Below are 21,458 nucleotides of genomic sequence, written 5' to 3'. Positions count from 1 at the left end.
CAAGCAAACCCAATGATAGAAAGCTGGCTAAATCAGTAATTTTTTTAATCCGCGGGGAAATCAGAAAATGAAAGCCCCATTATGAAAACAAAATTCATTCAGGTAGTTTCTTTCGCACCATTGATAAAATTGTTAATGGAGAGTGTTGTGTAATGTTACTTCAATTTAGCAAAAGAAATTGAATTGAATTTTGCAAAGAAATCAAAAGGCAAACTGCAAAAAAACAGTAAGTGACCTTTAAAAACTTTCATCGAGATTTCCTTTAAAAAAGTCACAAGATACGAATAAATGTCTTGACTTCGTTCGCTTAATTTTAAAAAGAAGAGCCAATAAAAAACAGCATTTGAAAAAATGCAAAACAAACGGTGCAAAATAAAAGAATTTATGAAGCACATAGAAAAAGATAATAATTGGTACCATGCCAAATTTAAAAAAAAACGAATTTTTCTAAACCTTATAGTAAAGAATTTAAAAAATACAGGAAACAAAACTTCAATGAAATTTAAAAGTTGTTAAACATTTATAAACAGACAAAAGAGAACAATTTTCTTTCTAAAAAGTTTTTGAACAACATTTCACTTCGAAAAACTAATAAAAAAAAAGGTTAGTGTGGAATATACGATAGTAGTTACCCTTAAACTGAGTCGAAACTACTAAAATTAAAAACAAAAAGAAACAGTTTTTCGCAAATGCTTCCATAGATTTTTAATCGGATTACCTCAACTGCAAACAATTTACAGCATATTTATGAACTTCAATTATTCAAAAACGAACTTATGCTGAAATAAAGGCTTAAAAGCAAATATTTTGCTTAAGAATTGAGAAAAAACGAGCAAAGCAGCAAAATGAAAGCTGTGGAGGCAGAAAAAAACGAAAATGAGATAAAATTACAAAGCACACCATCTACATATGCATCCAATTTTTTCGGAATTTCAAAAAAAGAATGGAATATTTTTGCTTAAGGTGTTTTTAGTATGTTCAGTCAATTTTCGACTTTTTATTTCAGCGCATTTAACTGAAATTTTTATAGCATTTGAAAATATTGTATTCCGGATCTCAAACTTAAAAAGATATTTCACCTGTGATCATTTAACAAAAATATACGGCGTTTTAAAATCGCTAATCGGATCATTAACGCGCGAAATATTGCATTCTTATATTATAACACACGTAAGCAGCAGATTCATGCATTACAAATTGAATTGAGGCACGCAATTTAGTGTAGCTAAAAAAACATGAGACGCTATGACGCTAAATGCACTCTTTGAACCATGCATAACGTTTGCAACCGAGAGGAGTAGGTTTTGCAAAGAGAATTTGAAAAGAGGATATGTGAAGGAGTCCAGGAGTGAGTCCTATGGACAAAGTTGTTAACGGGAAAAAAGTCTAGTACCCGATTGCAATACCCTTGCTATCGCAAGCGTAATTTGAAAAAAAAATTGACATGAAAGCCCTAAATGAAGCTTCGAACACTTTCCCTGGATGAAAACTAATTTGATTACTAGCAAATTTTTTTACCAAGCAAACCCAATGATAGAAAGCTGGCTTAATCAGAAAATTTTTTTTAATCCGCGGGGAAATCAGAAAATTAAAGCCCCATTATGAAAACAAAATTCATTCAGGTAGTTTCTTACGCACCATTGATAAAATTGTTAATGGAGAGTGTTGTGTAATGTTACTTCAATTTAGCAAAAGAAATTGAATTGAATTTTGCAAAGAATTCAAAAGGCAAACTGCAAAAAAAAAACAGTAAGTGACCTTTAAAAACTTTCATCGAGTTTTCCTTTAAAACAATCACAAGATACAAATAAATGTCTTGACTTCATTCGCTTAATTTTAAAATGAAGAGCCAATAAAAAACAGCATTTGAAAAAATGCAAAACAAACGGTGCAAAATACAAGAAATTATGAAGCACATAGAAAAAGATAGTACTTGGTACCATGCGAAATTCAAAAAAACGAATTTTTCTAAACCTTATAGTAAAGAATTTAAAAAATACAGGAAACAAAACTTCACCAATGAACTTAAAAAGTTGTTAAACATTTATAAACGGACAAAAAAGAACAATTTCCTTTCTAAAAAGTTTTTGAACAATATTTCACGTCGAAAAACCAATAACAAAACAGGTTAGTGTGGAATACAGGATAGTAGTTACCCTTCAACTGAGTCGAAACTACTAAAATTAAAAACAAAAAGAAACAGTTTCGCAAATGCTTCCATAGATTTTTAATCGGATTACCTTAACTGCAAACAATTTACAGCATATTTAAGAACTTCAATTATTCAAAAACAAAATTAAGCTAAAATAAAGGCTTAAAAGCAAAAATCTTGCTTAAGAATTGAAAAAAAAAACAAGCAAAGCAGCAAAATGAAAGCTGTGGAGGCAGAAAAAAAAACGAAAATGAGATATAATTACAAAGCACACCATCTACATACGCATCCAATTTTTTCGGACTTTCAAAGAAAGAATGGAATATTTTTGCTTAGGGTGATTTAGTATGTTCAGTCAATTTTCGACTTCTTATTTCAGCGCATTTAACTGAAATTTTTATAGCATTTGAAAATATTGTATTCCGGATCTCAAAGTTAAAAAGATATTTCACCTGTGATCATTTTACAAAAATATACGGCGTTTTAAAATCGCTAATCGGATCATTAACGCGCGAAATATTGCGTTCTTATATTATAACACACGTAAGCAGCAGATTCATGCATTACAAATTGAATTGAGGCACGCACTTTAGTGTAACTAAAACATGTGACGCTAAATGCACTCCTCGAAATTTACGGAGCGTGCGGGAGGATAATTGAAAAAAAAAATGATTATTTCGTGGATTATTCAGTCAAAATATTTTTCAATTGGCCTTAAAGTGCAGTCAAAACATTAAGGGATTCGCCCTGATTACGAGCACACTTGTTTTGATTATCGCCGACTCACTTAAAGCCTCTTTTCACAGACATGAACATAAAAACTTGAAAAAGTGAAACTACAAACAAAAAACCGTCAAAACCAACTATCTTTCACAACTCTGCTTTCACCTCTGAAAAAAACTACCAGCCCTATCCGGAAAACCCTATTTTGTAAACCTATTTTGTCATAGTTTTTTTGCACTCTTCATATGTGTTTTGTTTTTCAGTTTTGTTGTTTGCCTGATGATGCCAGTAAAGGGTGAAAACGTTTGGAATTAAAGCATTGATAAATATTGATTTATCTATCAACTTTGATGTAAGAAAAGTTGTTTACGGGAAAAAGTCTAGTTCCCGATTACAAGACACTTGCTGTCGCACGTGTAAATATGGGAACTGCCTCAATTTTGCAGCTGTTAGCTAAGTAGCAAGAAGTAATCAAAAAGGAGAGAAAGTAGTGATAACGTCCAGCGACAGATGATATTGTGTTTTTGTTAGAATCACCTGATTTCATAACACTTTTGTCTGCGCGCAAGGTGAAAAATCAAAAGCCAAAATACGAAACATAATTTTAAAAAAAGTCGTTCTTAGGGACTTAGTGATTAATATGGAAACAATAAAAAGTTCCAATTTAAAAAAATTCAAAGAACAGGAACTACATATATGATAGAGCTTATCAAAACAGCTTTTAAAGCAGCTAAATCAAAACAGCTTAAAAAATATCTACATTCGACTCAACCGACAAAATTGAACTGAAAATCTGTCGCCAAAAAAATGGTGGCAGTAGTTAGCTTAGACTAATGAGCAATTCAGGGGAGAAAAACCTATGAGATTTGAGGTGAAAAACTATTCAGCCGAAAGAACATCCGGAAAAACATAATATTACCAAGCGAACAGGTCAGACTCAAACCATTTAATAACCTTTCAAAAATTGCTCAAAACACTAAATTGGTCAACCTTAGAACTGTTTTTCGGAAAACCGTGCTCTTCGGCCTCCTGTCTTTTTCTTTAGCTACTACAACACAAATTATCAAACTTAGATGAACTTAAAATCTATAATTAAGAACCTATTCTACCGGTTGAGAAAACAGTTCATATTTGAAAAATTAAATTTATCCGTTGCTAGAGGCTGAAAATAATAGACTATTCAACGACAACAGAGCTGGCGTATCCTTGTAGAAGACACCAGATTCATTCGGTTGCTGGGGTTACTCGGTTGACGAGGAGAAAACTCCGATCCAACACCGTTTTACAAGGGATAGATTAATTAGTTAATTAATTAAATAGCATATAGTACCGCCACAAGCTTAGTTCAGCCAGGTAAGGTGCAAAAACATCAAGATCTATTTCGCCATAGAACAGTCACAAGCAAATCATGAAATCGAAACTCAGCTAAATTGTCACTTTACACTCTTTATATTCAGACAAAAATCTACTTTGGTGCACACGTTTTTGGAGCCCATTCAAAACTCGGAAATTTATGACAATTTTGACCGAAGTATTTGATTATTTTCGAATCAAAAGGGGAATTTGTAAGATAGACAGAACATATAAACGGAAGCGAAGTCAATCAGCGTTTAATCAATCTACTTTATCCAATTTAAACCTTTATTATGATATTTTATATTAAAATTAAAAAGGACCTTTTTCAGTACCCCCGCCAAGGTCAATTCGCATATAATGCATGTTGTACATCTGATAGATTTGAGAAGTGTTTGAGACGGATTTTCATTAGTTTTGGTTCAAGTTTTGATGCAGTTTGTTTATGCTACTGTTTCTATTTACATTTTATCATCAGTGTTTGATCATCTGCTCTGCAATAGCCGCACTGAAAAAAGATAGAGGAGTTTTCGACAATAGATAGACTGACACTTCTTGACCTTTTCTTTCGCCTCCCCGCCCCTTCCTTCCCTCGGGGTCATCGGTGGGTGAAGCTGGGCTGCTGTTGGTTGTTGTTGCTCTGGTTACTGTACGCCCCCCTTCTGTTGTTATTATACCCAGACATCTGGTCTTTCTGCCGGGACTCGAACCTCGAATAGCTGTCCAGTATTGAAGTCTGGTTGTCGCTTCTGTAGCTGGACATTATTTCCAGCATCTCCTTGCCTAGATGTAAAGGCACTTCTTGTGTGTCTCGACTGTTAGTCACTGGCTTGTGTTCGTTCGATTCGATGATAATATGTCTGAACTTGGCGTTCGGAACGTCCTTGATAAATATCCACTTGACCTCGAACCGGCCTTTCCACTTATCCTGTTGCCAAACGCCCGCTTGTGCCGAATAGTCAACTGCCGTTTTCATTTCTCCCACCCCACAAAAATGCCCAGACCCATTAACACTGAACAACAGATACATTGGTCCCTTTCCTTTCAAGCCTTTGAAGGCGGCGTCCAACTTCTTGTTTCCATTCTCAGTAGAACACCACACGCTGTATTTGATAGAACGGTGGATGTCGTCTTCCGAGTAGGATTTGATCACGAAGAACTTGGCCTCTTTCGGGTTACAGTCAAAGTTTTTCGGGTTGAAATTACACTTGTTGACCAATTTATCCACCAGTGCTTTGTGCTCCTCTGTATTTCCTTTTGGGTTCACTCCATCCTTGGTGTAATGAACTGTTTCGGGTGGTGGATACACCCTAGCCGGAGGATTACTATTGTTACTCTGGCTATTATGAGAAGTATTATTGGGACTGTTACTACTTCCCGCGTAGCCAGAATTCGGCGTGCCTGTATGGTTAACACTTGCGAAGTTCTGGCTTCGAGAGCTGCTTCCATTGTAGTTTTGGTTCCGATATTGTTGGCTATGATTTTGGGTGGTGTAAGTGTTAGTATTACCACCAGCTCCGCCGCCGTTTTGATTCCCAGTAAAGTTATTCCCATACCTACCCTGGCCCTGTCTGTTTTCGGACCCCGTATTTCTTCCTCCTTCGGGGGCGGCGGATTGTGCATAACTGCTTTGAAAGGACGTGGACTGGTTCTGCTGCCGAGTTCCTTCTCCTCCTCCTCCTGATATCCCGCCCATAACCCCCCCGTGTTGTAGGTTTCCATTTGCTCTTGACATGTTACTATATGAATGACTGTTGTTGAAATTCATCCCATGGTTCCCGCTTGCCAATGGCGGCTGACTCTGTTGTTGCTGCTGCTGTTGATTCTGATGCGAAGGATACGGTTTGTTTCTCATATGTTCGTTGCTCCGATTACTTACGTTCTTAACATTCGTTTCTCGCGCGTTAGCCCGCGAATTGGATACATTATTGTTAAAATTGGAGCTGCCGTTCGATTCCCACGCACCAATGTCCATATTGTTAATTTGACTACTTTGCTCTCCAGACAGCATCAAATTCGAACTAGGCTCGTTTCCGTAAAAGTCACCTCCTTTCAGATTCGGCACCGGATCACCACTTCTCAACATGTTCGCATAAGTCTGAGTCCTGTCCACTGCCGAACCGTTCCCCGAATTCTGTTGTTGCTGCAGGTAAAACTGCTGAGCAAAGAAATCTTTAGACTGAGTTGTCATCTTTCCTTGTTCCATCGATGGGAAAAACGTATGGGGTACATCTGTTGCAAAGTTGGGCGATTGGGATTCCAGCTGAGAAAGAATATTATACTGGAACCCCGGTGAAGGAAGGGCCATCTGCTGGCCATTCGATGACTGGGAGTTCATTCGCTGCAGATCACCAGGGCTTACAGACATCTGTCCCAAACCATCGGTCAAACTTCTGACGTCCCCGTTCATAGAGGTCTTGGGCATATTCTGGATATTCTGTGCCGTGGATCCCGGAGGAAGATTCCCGAAGAACATGCCACCTGTGTTTCTACCTCCAATGTATGATGCAGTTGCCATCGAATTCGCACCGTTCCAATCGACAGGAGGGAAAGCGAACGCCTGTGGGTACTGGGGCGTTGCTGGAGAATAGAAGTTGGCCGGCGTGAACAAAGGAGACTGACTGAGGAGAGCAGGGTCCAGATTGAAAGGCGAATGCTGGGCTGGGTCAGACATGTTTTGGAATACAACCTGGGTGTTCAAAGGAGGAGGGAGACCAGGTGCATTTGTTCCCGTGTTCCTCCAGTGAGGTGAGGTTGGGGTGAGGAGTGGTCCATTGTTGTCGACAGGACCGGCTCCGTTCTGGTGGCTGGACTGCTGCATTAGGGTACCTGGAACTCCTGGCACCACATTTGCACCCCATAAAGGTAGGTTAAAGCCTTGAAACTGATCACTCGGCTGTACATGTTGCATTGAGAACTCCCCATTCATATTTTGACTGGCAAACGACTGAAACAGACATGAAGTTAAGCGACTATAGCTAATCACAAGTGTCACTCAAGACCTCGTTTGACTTGAAAAATGAGACAGGGAGAATTATGTATAAAGCCCAATAAACCAAAAGCTTTTAAAAATACATAACAAAAAGATACAACACAAGAGGCGCACAACCTGTGCCAGTAGTTTCAAAAGTATTATTTTTTGAATTTCAATATTGAATATAGTAGCATCATTTAAACCATTTAGACCTATGAAATTTAGACCAGGGCAAAACTTTTTCGTCCAAAACGAAGATTTCTCTTCAAGTCGGTTTGATACTGCATTAAAACTAACTTACCTGTGAGTTGTTAGTAGTGGTGTTGTGTTGTGGTTCGCCATGACTGCTGTTCTTTTGGTCTAGTGGTCCTACATTGAAGGGGACAGAGGCGGAAGCTGAGGACGATAAGGAAGCAGACGGGACTGGTTTAGACATGGACGCTCCTGCTGCTGAGGCCACAGAGTTCATGTCTACACTACACATGCAATACAACGCAACAAAACCTGAAGCGAAACCAATAACACTCAATTCAATAATCAGCAACAAATTCATTTTACACGTCCAAAAAGAAACAGAACAGGTATTTGAGAGCTTCTTAAAAACGATTTAAAAATCCTTAGAAAAACGATTTACAAATCTACAGATTTTGCGCAAACTTCAGGTACAATTTATCGCGAAAGAAACTAGTCGAGTAATAAACGAGCAACCAGCGGATTTAGGGGGAGGCGAATCCCCCCCTCAGGGATTCGACCCCCTGCCGACCTAAGGGTCCCCCTTTGTACTATTTTGAGACATCTTTTGGCTGACCAACCTTAAAATTTTTCTAAAGGCGCCAATATATACTAATTTTGAGGGGGAGCGCGCGCCAAAAAATGGCAATTTTTTGGTCAAAATCTTTTTTAGTCTGTTTTTTCAAAAATATTAGGTCAAAATGGGGTCTTTATAGTGATTTGAGAGAGCTCAGAAAATCAATTTGGTCGACCTAAAAAAAGGTCAAAAGTATCGATTTTTTTTTGAAATTCAACACCCCCCCCCCCCCCTCCCCCGCCCCTCAAACGAACTGTTAATTTTCACCAAAATTCCTGATGTTTTCTTTTTCACTTTAAAGTGACTAGCGTGTAACGCACCTCTGGTGCTTCAAACGCAGTGATATACAAGAAAACTGATCATATAAAAAATATCTGAAAGAATTAAAAGAAACAAAAATCGTCAAATCTCCAAAACTACTGGGTTTCAGATAATTGTATTTTGAACTCAGAAACAAAACCCTAAAAAGACCGACAACATACAAGTGCACATTCGCCTGAACAATGTCAATGGCAAAACCAATGAATTCATAAATTAGAGTCCTGTTTAAATTTCATTACCCCGAAGTATATCGTTTTCTGCCAACAGTAGATAAATCCATCGAAATTAATTTAAAACTAGAGGGTTGGGAATTTCAGATTCTTAATAAATTATCATAATTTCAGTTTTCTGAAAACTTTTGAAAAAATCACAAAAAACGTCATATCTCGAAAACTACACGGATTTGAGCAGTCATATTTGGAGGCAAGATTCGCAATCCCTGATAGTACTCTGACAGTACCCAACTACAGGGTTGGGAATTTCAGTTTTTTAAAAAAATAATAATTTAGTTTTCTGAAAATTTTTGAAAAAATCACAAAAAACGTCATATCTCGAAAACTACAAGGATTTGAGCAGTCATATTTGGAGGCAAGATTCGCAATCCCTGATAGTACTCTGACAGTACCCAACTACAGGGTTGGGAATTTCAGTTTTTTAAAAAATAATAATTTAAATTTTCTGAAAATTTTTGAAAAAATCACAAAAAACGTCATATCTCAACTACAAAGAATTGAGCAGTCATACTTGGAGGCAAGATTCGCAATCTTTGAGAGTACTCTGACAGGACCTAACTACAGGGATGGGAACTTCAAGTTTTGTAAATTATTTTGTTATTTGAAATTTCTGAAAATTTTAGAAAAAATGTCAAAAATTGTCGTATCTGGTCAACTAAAATGATTCGGGCATTCAAAAATGGAGGCCAAATTCGCAACCCCTATTTCGATATTGGGCTGCTTAATTTAAACTCGGTAAAATAACCACTAAAATCAAATTCGAAAATCGAAAAAAAATCTTAACCATTGCAATATACGATATAGCTTAAACATGCAAAAATAATACGTTGAAAAAGCTTAAACATGGCGAGATAGTGAAGCCCGCATTTAAATATATAATAGATAGGAGGCCAAATTCGCAACCCCTATTTCGATATTGGGCTGCTTAATTTAAACTCGGTAAAATAACCACTAAAATCAAATTGGAAAATCGAAAAAAATCTGAGCAATTTGAGCAATAAATTTGAGCAATAAAAATCGGATGGGTGTCACATCTGCAATTGCTGGTAGTAACCTGACTTCGGCCCACCAATGTGTCCAATGTGTTATATTTTTTGAAATTTAACACTTCAGAAAATTTTTGAAAAACCATAAAAACGTCAAATCTAGGAAGAAATGCCTTGAGCATTCATATTTGAAGTCCACACATAAAGTTCCCGGGAGTACCTTGACAGTATCCCACCATATAGTAGAGCTTTTTTTAGATTCAGCTTTTTGAAAAGTTTTGAAAAATCATAAAAATTTAGATGATAAGACCAGTCAAACTTGGAGGAAAGCATTGCAACCTCTGAGAGCAACCTGATATCACACCATCACAACAGCAATATATTATGCAACATAGAAAACAAAACGATAATTATCCTGAAAATTTAATTTTCTGTTAAAAGGCGACGACAATTCATAGAGAAACAAAAAGGAAAAGGCTACTTAAAGTTAAGCTTGAAATATTTAAAGCCAATTGGAGCGTCTTGAACCGAAAAACAAACTTCTTAAAACAGTTTCTCGCTTTAATTTTGGTTTGAAACTTCAAACAAAACTTAGCTTCGAAGCCTCAACAGAAAAAAAATCGGTTTTTCAATCATAAAAACGGACAAAAATTTTTAGTTTTTTAAAATACTTTTAGAAAAAAAAAACGAATAAGTTTGAACTTAGAAAAAAAACTTGCAGAAAACAAACATAAAACAAAAGCGCAGCGAAATTTCTCGCCACTTGCAATACAACACATGCATTCAAAAAAACATTAAAAAACGAACAAAACATGAAAAAAATTGAAAGAACTAGGTCTACCAAAAACTATATTTTCGAATGTCTCGATAGGAAATCATTCTAAGCAAACATGCCAGACAATTAAAAATTGAATTAGCATCGGACCACAATTTACGAAGAAGAAACAAAGCCAAAAATCTTTGCGCAGACCCAAGTTTAGCCAGAAATTTAAACAGGACTCTCATTTATGAATTCATTGGTGTGATAATGCCAAGAAAAAATGTAATATTTTTGTTAAAGAAAAAACAATTTTCTGGTTTTATAATAGTATATGGTTTTTTATAATATCAAAAATTGCCAACTTCAGAATGCGCTTATGTATTTTTTTCAACTGGAAACAGAATTGAACAAGCAATTAGCAATTAAATCGAACAAACTCTAACAGAATCAAAAGCCTCGCAAAAAATGTAAGCACCAAGATGCCTACAGTAAAAAAAACTCAAGTCTAGTGAAGCCAGCAACTCTGTCTAGTGCCACTCACGAGCCTAACCCTAATGCCTTATGATAATTCAAATAAATTTGCATTTTGAAAACAACAAATGTTTTCTTGAATTTCAAAATCCTTGTTAGCGCTTTCAATAACCGATATTGATATTTATTTCACTTTAAGCATGGTCTCGCGACCATGCAAAAACATTAAAAACGCAACCAACATCATTTTTGCTGTCACAGAAATGCAGTAGATAAGTAATTTTGTCGTGAAATTCGTAGGCGACTTGCAGGCCTTCGTAAGGACTTGTTCAATTCTTTACCTTGTTCACTTTACGATTATTGCCTCTACAAACTAGGAATTGTGCCTGCAGCCTCCGTAAGAACTGCGGATCAGGATGGAGCCTCTACGGATAGAAGACACTCAACTGCTACAAATTTTCAACTTGTGGAAGTGGCTTAAACATGGGAAATGTCCCAGTCATTTAAATATATACTAGCGCATGACTCACACCTTCGGTGCTTCAAATATATTGTGAAACGTTGAAATTGCTTCTTCAAAATATAAAACGAAACAACGAAATTCATTGCAACGGTTAAAAATGCATAAGGGTATCCAGCAGCGTTTTCTATTTCATATATTAAAAAAGTAAGCATGAATTTAAATTTGAGACAGCTTTTTTCTCCGAAACGACTTAATCAAAAAAGAGACCCTAAAAAGGCCGACAGTATACAACTGGACACGCCAGATAAAAAATGAAATTGATTAATTTCTTTTTGTATAATCATTATTTTCTTAAATGATATTCTTGTTTAACTTAGTTATTCGATTTAACTATCACATACGTATAATGTTTGCTGCCAGCAAGCAATTAATCGAGCCTAATTGGTTCAGAAATAGCAATGAGACTTTTTTGAAAAAAAACAATTAACCCTCATACCTCAAACTACAAACACTATTTGAGAACTACAGGGTTACTAATTATAAGCTATTTGAAAAAGAATTAAATCGAAGAGCTTTTTGAAAGTTTGCATTGCGAAAAACGGGAAAACAACTGTAGAATTGAGACAATCGAGAAAACACAAGATGACCTGCGAAGATCGAAATCAATTAATCGTTTGAATAAGAAGACGAACTTCAACAATCGTGCAGAATATTTTAAATCATTGACTTCAGTGAATATTTTGAAGGTTGCGACACATTGGAATGTTAAAAAGAACAGCTCATGAAATTGCATTTTTATTGTTCAGACAATTTGAAAAATGTGGAGGAACTTTGTATTCGGTTGTTTTAGTTTTTTTTTGTTTCCCACGCAAACTCAGGTGCCACAAATAATCATCGGAATGGGTCGAATCATATTAGAGACTTTTCAATCGATTCCAAAAATGTTTCCGTGTTGAGAAAAACCTGTTTTAAAATTTCGAGTAACGTTCGTAATATTTAACTAATGGCCATAAAGGCTTGAAAAACTTGATTTTACTAAACAAAAAAATTTATGAACTTTTTAAAAAAAATTAATGGTAGTGTTTTATGCCTAATTCACCAACTTTCAACGCGTTTGTATAAATCTTTAATTACACCACGCAGAATAAACGATGCTAATTTGAAGATAAGAAAAAAATCAGTAGTTTCTTACGAATGTGGTCGGAACATTCTGTGCTACTTGCACAGCAATCGGAAATCCTTGTTTGGTTTTGACATTTATTTTCGCTTAAACTTCTTGATAACATGATATCTACACATTTTTAAAAATTCAGCTCGCAATTTTCCGTGAACAATCTCAATCATACGTCTCATCCGGCCTATTTGTGAACTTTCTCAGGGGTTATTTTAAGAAATGTTACTAATTTCGCGTTGGTGTCAATAAAACTAATGAGCTAAAAATTTATTAGTAATTGACAAGAATTTATAATTAAAAACGTAGAAAGACTGCGACGGACTATTGCACTTTTACTTTTGCTTCATGGGTTTTAATAACTGTGACAGACATACTTCACAATGGACAAACATTGAGATCTATGCAACAAATAGTTTTTGAAAAGAACTAACTAGATTCAAAAATGACGTACGATTGTATTATATAAAACAGCCAATTAAAATTTTAAATGGAGATTTCCAGTCTAAACTCTGATATAAAAATTGGCAGTATTCTAACTAAGATATCTAAATGTGACCAGGAGTACTGAAACTTCGATCGGAGCCAACTTATTTTTTTATTGATTTGAGCTGCCTGGTTGATCATTTTTGTCCGTATGTGATTCAAAAGATTTGTATCGCTGCTGCATTTTAGCATATTTATGAGGATCTTCTTTGCGACTTGAACAATTGTTTTTGGCTCCATAAGACATATCGGCTTGTGCCATGTTAACAAATTTTAATTGGTCATAACCATGCTCATTGAAGACTACTTGTTGTTCGCTATATGGCGGTGGTTCATTGCGGGTATAGCAGGCTCTCTGCGAATTTTCATTGACTGAGCAAGATTCGTAAGCGGGCGGTTGCCCTCTCAATTCGTCGATGGTTTCATAATGGGATTCTCCCTCCTCAGCGTTGGGTGATGCTAGTGAATAGATGTTTGTTTGTTGCCTATTGTTAGGGTTTGGCCTACTGTTCGGTCTCACAAAAATGTCTGGGTCATGCTCTAAGTCTTCCAAATGGATCCTTCTTCGTTTTTCTCGGAGATACAAAAATGTGGGAACAGTGAAAGCTAGGCAGAGCAGTGCAATTGAGAGAACCATAGATGTTATGATTATATAGTTAACAATATGGTTATTCCGCTTTTCCTGGTCGAAAATACACTTAGTTTCTATCTGCTTATAACCATCGCAGCACACAATAGCAGGCTTGGTTATTGGACCTTTCACCTTTTTGTGCTTTGTTTCATAAACATCCCGATACTTAGTGCATCGAAATAGCTCCTTAAAACTTAAACAGTTATCATGATACTTTTCTTTCATCAGAACTTTTTCAGAAACAATATGTGTCGCATGCTCGCTGATATATCCCTCGCATGTATTCGGACCGGTAGGTGTAACGTACTCGCCATAAACAGGGATCAAGGTGAATATCAAAAATAACAGTACGATGCACATCAGTATTGCCATAATAGAAAATTTGCGTTCAGTAATTCGAATGCAAAGTGAACACCCACAGGTTATTAGTGTATTTGACTGAAGTAGGTAAAAATTGAATTCATCTAATCTAAAAAAATACACTTTAATTACTAAACGAAATTATTTTACGACAAGCAAACATCTGTTACAGATATAAACAATAAAATTCAGCATTATAGATTATTTTGAGCAATAACAGAAATTGAAATTGCAAACAGAGAAAAAGAACAAAAATTTAGGCGAAGTTCAACCTTTTTCATGGAAACTTACCATTGAGTTGTCGCAGTGCCATCGGTTTCAAATAATAATTTAAAATAATTCTTAATTTTTATTTTCATGTTCCTATAAATCCCAATATGATTCGAAGACGTGCTTTACTAAATGTTATTCCATAAAGTAACTGTGTGCGTTCCGCCAGAAGGCACAGTCGAACCTTCCGGGCACGCGAATTCGTGGCGAAAACGGAGAGTAGACAATACGCGAATCCATATTAAAGAAACTGATTTTCCAGCTAGATTTTCTCAGTAAGGTTGAAAACCGCCAAACAGCCGAATTGACAAGCATGAACGGTCGCAAGACACTTAAAATATAGTAGCAGTCGATATCGAACACTCGAAACGATACGTGTGTTAACGACACAACCAAGTAGCACCTGAGTGTCTAGTGGCGAGTTCGGAAAAAATCCGAACCCTAACGAACATGTAAATTCGGAGGATTACAGTTTTTATTAAAACTGACTTCTTTCAATAACCTTCTCCTTTGCGGAAAAGTTCCGACAATAATCCAGCCGGTCATCGCCGGAGCAAGAATGCTAGCGCTACGAAAGAAATTAACCGATGTCAGACCGATAGCCGTAGGAGACACTTTTAGGAGACTTGCTGCGAAAACCGGATGCGAAGCAATAACAGCAAAAGCAAAGTCTCTTTTCGTGAACCTCCAACTAGGCTGCATCACCCCGCCTGGAGCCGAGGCAGCAGCTCATGAAACTCGAGCGTTCTGCTGCACGGCTACCGAACAAGAAGGGTTAGTGAAACTGGACTTTGCTAATGCCTTCAACGCTATCAGAAGGGACAAAACTGCAGAATCCATTAACCGAGAAATACCAGAACTTTTTCCATTCTTCAAACTGTGCTACTCGGAAGACAGCATCCTATCGTTCGGCGATTTCTCTGTACCATCGTTTGAAGGGCGGCAACAAGGACTCGACAATCCACCCCGGTTTAGCTCGACAATCCAACCCGGCTTAGACGCCATAAAAACCCGCTTCAAGCAAGGGTACCTGGACGACATATCAAGGGGAGACAACTACAGAGTTGTTCTGACCGAACTGCGGGCGTTCATCAAGTTCGCAACGTCCCTAGGACTCTCACTAAACGCCAATAAAAGCGAGCTGACCATTTTGGGAACCAACACCAGCCTCAGTGATGACATCATGGCGAGTTCAACGATCTAATACCATGCATTACCGTCACGAAATTAAGCGACCTAGAGATGCTGGGAGCACCGATTGGCCAAGAAGCGCTGGACCGCGTGTTGAACGAGAAACTGATTTCTCTGAATACACTATGCAAATGAGTGGAATATGTAGACGCCCACGAAGCATTTTACCTCATCAAAAAGTGTGTTTATTCCGAAACTGCTCTATACTCTTCGCACCGCGCCAATGGTATCACTCTCTGCCTGATCTGGGACTTCACGTGCGTCAACCGCCTTGCCATGTCTAATGTTGCCCGAGGAACCTTTCCAGGTCCGACAATAGCAGACAAAGCAGTAGAAGCAAAGCGAATGAAGTACGAGAGCCTGACCAGAAACTACATTTTCCAACCTGTTGCAGTCAAGCACCTCGGCGACCTCGGAACCGACACCGACGACTTCCTGAAACAGCTTTGCCGCCAAATTATCGCGGAAACCAATGACAAAAGAGCCGGGACTTTCCTCAGATAGCGGCTGTCGTTAGCCGTCCAGATTGGCATTGCAGCCATTGTGAGAGAGTCGATAGAGCGTGCCAATAAAGCAAACGTCCCAGACCCCTGAACAACCCCATTGTCACGAATCACTCCATTCTCGAACTCATTCTTACCTCAATTCCAAGGCCACATATCAACGCCAGACTCCTTGATCATTCCAGACTTTACAAAATTCCCTGCCATTTGAACTGGCATTTTATAGTCTTCTGGTAATCTACCATTTTTGCTTTAATTGCATGACGCACACTTGTGCATCATGCTTTTCTCTTCTTTTAATTGATTTTTTAAAATCAAATCGAATGATATTACATTTCTTTTATTAAATTCTAACCCTTTTAGTTTTAAGCTATAATAAAAACGTTATATTCAAAGGAAAACAGTGACGTATTCAAAAGTTTTTTTTAGCCTTTATACAGAAATATGCGTTTTGTTTATTATGTCTCTAGCTCTTGATGATTGTAGCTACCAGTTCGCTTTTTCACAGACTGCAAGACCTCAAAAAATACTCGAACAGAAAAAACTCTGTCCTCGGCCTCTTCGAATCTGTTGTGCAGCAAAAGTTGGGAAACGAAAAATCACCAATCCGACTGAATAAAACTAGTGATTCGCAAAGAGTGTAAATTATTTCATGAGTTATAGATAGAAGTCAATTGATTTTTGTTAAATGCGGTTTTAAATAAGTAAATCAGTTCAATTGTAGATTTAGTTCAAGTAGAAAGCTGAGATGTCTTTTTTAGGCTTCAACATTCCGCCTCCCTTGAAGTGTCTTCAATTTTCAGATCGTTATTATGTCTGGATATGACTACCCATTTACAGTGTATGAGACGAAGGAGAGGAAGAGTAGCATTTATTGCATTGTATCATAGTAGTAGAGTATAGCGGGTGTGCATCAATTGTTTGTTTTGTTTTAGAAGCAACTTAGAGGTCTTAAACGTATTAGTGACCTCAGCGTAGAAGGGTCATTGTGCACTGGCTGGGAGGTTGGAGTTAACTGTCGAGAGACTCCTAGTGTGACAGCTAAGGGTGTTTTTGGCGTCACGTCTGGAGGTCAGACCAGATGGCCGAAGTGGGTCTTTTCTTCTCTTCTCCAAGGTATTTTTGTAGAGTCCTCGTCCTTCCGGACTTTCCATCAAGACTTGGATGAGGAAGATGATGCTGTTTTGTGTCTTCTGGGGGGCCGAAAGTTGTAGCTGATGACATCTGAAGTTAATCTCTCTGGTGAACTTGAGCGCCTGGCCGGTAGCAATGATTCGGAGATGGGGTTCACTGATACTGCTAAGTATCTGAGGAACCTTGGTTCTCAGCAGAAGAAACTGGTCCGCTATGGTGTTCTTGAGAAGGGGAAAAGTTTGTATCTTCCATATGCGTGGTGCCATGCAGTTCTGACTCTCTGCGACGAAGAGAGGGTCTGCTGCATGTACTATGCGGAGATGCAAACTCGACTTTCCTTGGTAGCATCTGCGTGGAAGCACTGCCAGCCACACTGCAGGGTCAACAAGCGAAGAGGACCAGATGACAGCGAATCGCATGACAGCGAATGACTGTTCAACGGTAATTATGTAAGCAATTATTCAATAAATGAACTAAATGTGACTGCACCATAAGTAAGGAGTATACAAGTGAAGTATTAACGGTACGAGTCATGAGCGAAAGTTTGTCCTAGCTGTTTTCAGACAATAATTACATTTTGGGTCATGAGGGTACAACGCATACGAATTTTAATTCTGGGAATTTACAACATTGGGAATTTACATGAAAGTGGTTAATATGAACGATTCAGACTATACTGCATTGCATAGGGGGTAATTTTGGTTCCTACTTTCAAAAGGGTCATGGGGGTACTACCACTTAAAATTTGAAAACTGCACATTTTTGATATTTTTCGATTTTTAGCACTATAAAGTTCTTGTTTTAAATGAACTGCACATTGGATATGACTTGGTTGCTATACTGGTAGCTTCCGCAGCTTCGCGACCGGGCGTATGTATTCACCAGTTGTGGTCTTCACTTTTACCACTCGAACAATCGAGTCATTTCCAGGATAAACTTCTATGATTCGTCCAGTTTTCCATTCTAGCGTTCGTTCATTGTCTTCGGCAAGTAGGACTAGGTTGCCAACTTTAAATTCTGGGCCATCCGTGAACCATTTTTTCCGTATTTGTAGCATTATGAGGTAATCTCTTTTCCAAACTTTCCAGAAATCCTTGATCATATTCTGTAATAGTCGATATCGTACATTGGTTGAAACTTGGATGTCAGCAGAGGGAAGAGCAATGATTCCGCTATCAGAAAATGAGCGGGTGTCAGCGGAGTTGGGTTGTTAGGATCACTTGACATTGGATACATTGCTCGTGAGTTTAAGACAGCTTCAGTTTGATTAAGAATTGTAAGAAATTCTTCAAAACTGAGACGTTGCAGTCCTAAAACTTTTCGCATATGTCTCTTCATACTTTTTACAGCTGCTTCCCAGAGTCCTCCGAAGTGAGGAGCACGGGGAGGGATGGTGACCCATTCAGTTCCTTGGCCATTGACGAAACTAACAACTGATTTGTCCGTTCCATTTTTGTCGAGCAGTTCCTTGATTTTGATCAGATCATTTCGAGCCCCGATAAAATTGCTTCCATTGTCACTTAAGATCTTCTCAGGTTTGCCACGGCGTGCAGTAAATCGTTTCAATGAAAGGATGCATGCTTCTTTGGTTAGACGAGTAACCATTTCCAAATGAATAGCCTTTGTCGCGAGACAAACAAAGACGGCAACATAAATTTTTGAGACCCCTGCTTCCTTAATTTCAAAGGGACCAGCAAAGTCTATTCCACATTGAGCAAATGGTTTTGCGGGTGTTATTCTTTCTGTAGGAAGATCAGCCATGAATTGAGTAGTAGGTTGCTGACTAAATCGGACACATCTCATGCATCTTCTAATGAACTGTCGAACTAGATCACGGCCTCCGATTATCCAAATTTCCTCACTCATTGTGTTCAGTACTAATTGCCCCCCACCATGAAGAGTAACTTCATGATATTTGCGTATAAGTAGGGATTTTAAATCAGATTTTTTTGAAACGAGTATTGGAAACTTCTTGTCTGTTGGGTAGTTCGATTGTGAAAGTCTGCCTCCAACTCTTAGTAGATCGTAATCCTTGTCAAAAAACGGACTAAGATTGAGTAGTTTCGATGTTTTACTCAGCTCCCTTTTCACCTTCAGACAATTTAGCTCTGATTTGAAGTGTATTTCTTGGTCTAAACGAAGAATTAGCATTTTTGCCATGATTCTATTTTTAGGACTAAGACAATCTTCTTCAAGTTGTACATCAGATGTCCGCTTAGATCTGAGCCGCTTCCGATAGTTTGTCGATATTCTATGCTTAAGATGTTGAACAAATGATAGTACATAGCATGCGATGCGTACTGTCTTGTTCCAAGTGCTGTAGTCCTATAAACGAAAAATTCCATCCGTCATTTCTTCGTTTTGAGCATGATTTGCGAGAACAGTTCGAATTTGTTCACTTTCTGCATTAGTCTTGGCTTTGACGGTTCGTTTTTCAGGTGCTTCAACTAGAGATGGTAGTAGGTTGGGCCAGTGCCTTTCATCCTTGGTCAGCCAATCTGGTCCATTCCACCAGAGTGAGGAAGATATTAATGTGTCAGCTAATACACCACGAGAGGCTAAATCAGCTGGATTTACTGCTGTTGGCACGTGTTTCCAATCACTTCTGGGTAGGGTCTCTTGTATTTGTGAAACTCTGTTTGCAACAAAAGTGTTCCACGTTCGTGGAAGTTGAGCAAGCCATTGCAAGACAATTGTTGAATCAGTCCAGGCGTGTGAAGTTATCTTGAGATTTGTTTTCCTCAAAATTGAATGAACTGATTTAAGAAGTTTGGTAGCTAAACTTGCACCGCAGAGCTCTAATTTGGGAACAGAGATTGCTTTGACCGGAGCAACCTTTGTTTTGGAGGTCAGTAGATACGCAAAAGTTTTGCCATCATCATTGGTAATTCTTGCATAGATTGCGGCTGCATATGCTTTTTCGGAAGCATCACAGAATACGTGAAGTTGAACCTCCTTTATTGGATGTGAGATCATAGATCTTGGTATCTGTAGTTCCAGTAGTTGAGGCAAAGTTCCGGTGAGCTCATACCATTTTTCCTTGGTTTTCTGATCGACTTCAGAATCCCAATCAAAACCTTGGACCCATAGCTGTTGCATGAGACATTTGAAATTGATGATGAATGGAGCTAGCCATCCCATCGGATCAAACAATTTTGAAATTGTGGACAGAAGAGTCCTCTTTGTAAGCAGTTTCAGCTCTGGTAAGGCAGTTGAAAAACAAGAGATGTCCTTATTGGGCTTCCAACTGACTCCTAGCGCCTTGATTTTGTATTCGTCAGAGAAAAGTTCCAGCACATCCGATTTTTCGCGGAGATGTTCTGGCAATCCTTCAATTATTTTAGCATTACTTGAAGTCCACTTTCGTAGAGGGAATTCATGAGAGTTCAGCTCTTCGCATAAATCAGAGATGAGTCTTTCTGCTTCATGCTTATCATTAGCGCCACCAAGAAAGTCGTCTACATAGAAACAATTTTTGAGACTTTCTTTGATCATTGGGTTCTTAGATTGATCTGCTACTTCATTGAGGCATCTTGTTGAGTAAAAAGCTGACAAAGCTATTCCATATGTAACACGTGTCATCCTGAGATGCTTGATTTCATCCGATTTATTTAATCTCCAAAGTATGCGATGGAAATCCTTCGATTTGTCCTCTAGAGCAACTTGTCGGTACATTTTTGCAATATCTGCTGATAAAGCAATTGGGTAGAACCTGAAGCGCATGATTATCGAGTAGAGGTCGTCTTGTACCGTGGGACCAACCATCAAAGTGTCGTTGAGTGATTGACCGGTTGATGTTGTTGCAGATCCGTCGAAAACTACACGTAGCTTTGTGGTAGTAGAATCTTCCTTGAAAACGCAGTGATGTGGCAGATAATATACGCTATTAACTGGCTTTTCGATCTCTCCAGGCGGTATGTACTCCATATGCCCCATATCGAGAAATTCGTCTATGAATGCGGTATAGTGATCTTTTAGTTCTGGATTCTGTTCCAGTCGTCGCTCGAGATAATTGAATCTGCGTTTTGCTTGTGCTAAACTGTCGCCAACTGACTATTGGGCTTGAAAGGCAGCTGCACGGTGAATCGTCCATTTTGTAGTATGGTTGTTTCCTTAAAGTGAGATTCACATCGATCTTCTTCTGTTGTTGTCTTTTTGAAATCAGGAATTTCTTCTTATTCCCAAAATTTCCTTAGACTATCGTAAATAGACACATGAAATGACTTGAAGAAGGTTGTTGGAGGACCGGGTGTTCTGCCGCTAATCATCCAACCAAATAGAGTGTCACGTGCATAAAGCTTGTCTGTAAGCTTAATCTTTTCGCAGCCAACAATGTCGTTGTAGACATCACAGCCTAGGATTATATCGATTTCCTTTGGTTTATCAAAGTCTGGGTCCGAGAGCTTAAGATGTGTGATATCCAAACTGTTCGGTATATTCACCCGTTCTCTGGGCAGGTAGCCAGAAA

At 38.1% G+C, this 21,458-nt stretch overlaps 3 protein-coding genes across 7 annotated transcripts in view; all 3 read right to left on the bottom strand.

Annotated features, from left to right (window-relative positions):
* Window positions 1-21,458, bottom strand: part of LOC134842571 (echinoderm microtubule-associated protein-like 2) — a 242,525-nt gene that overhangs the window by 184,000 nt on the left and 37,067 nt on the right. The window contains exons 2-3 of one of the 5 annotated variants that reach the window (XM_063858970.1): window positions 7,504-7,708; window positions 4,000-7,175 (exon numbers count right to left, since the gene is read on the bottom strand). The exons of the other annotated variants lie outside the window; for them this stretch is intronic. Of the exons in view, the coding sequence (XP_063715040.1) occupies window positions 4,827-7,175; window positions 7,504-7,686 (2,532 nt within the window). The 5' untranslated portion in view covers window positions 7,687-7,708 and the 3' untranslated portion in view covers window positions 4,000-4,826. Of the gene's footprint in view, window positions 1-3,999; window positions 7,176-7,503; window positions 7,709-21,458 lie in introns of those variants that run through there. 5 annotated transcript variants of the gene reach the window in all.
* Window positions 18,089-18,595, bottom strand: LOC134841689 (uncharacterized). The gene has a single exon (XM_063857724.1). It carries the CDS (start codon window positions 18,593-18,595, stop codon window positions 18,089-18,091), a length of 507 nt encoding a protein of 168 aa, XP_063713794.1.
* Window positions 19,316-20,926, bottom strand: LOC134841688 (uncharacterized). Its single transcript, XM_063857723.1, has one exon. It carries the CDS (start codon window positions 20,924-20,926, stop codon window positions 19,316-19,318), a length of 1,611 nt encoding a protein of 536 aa, XP_063713793.1.

Source organism: Symsagittifera roscoffensis, chromosome 3 (assembly GCF_963678635.1).
Source record: "Symsagittifera roscoffensis chromosome 3, txSymRosc1.1, whole genome shotgun sequence".
NCBI classification, from domain to species: Eukaryota; Metazoa; Xenacoelomorpha; order Acoela; family Convolutidae; genus Symsagittifera; species Symsagittifera roscoffensis.
The sequence above is the reverse complement of the archived record's forward strand: the minus strand, read 5'-3'. Positions and strand labels throughout refer to the sequence as shown.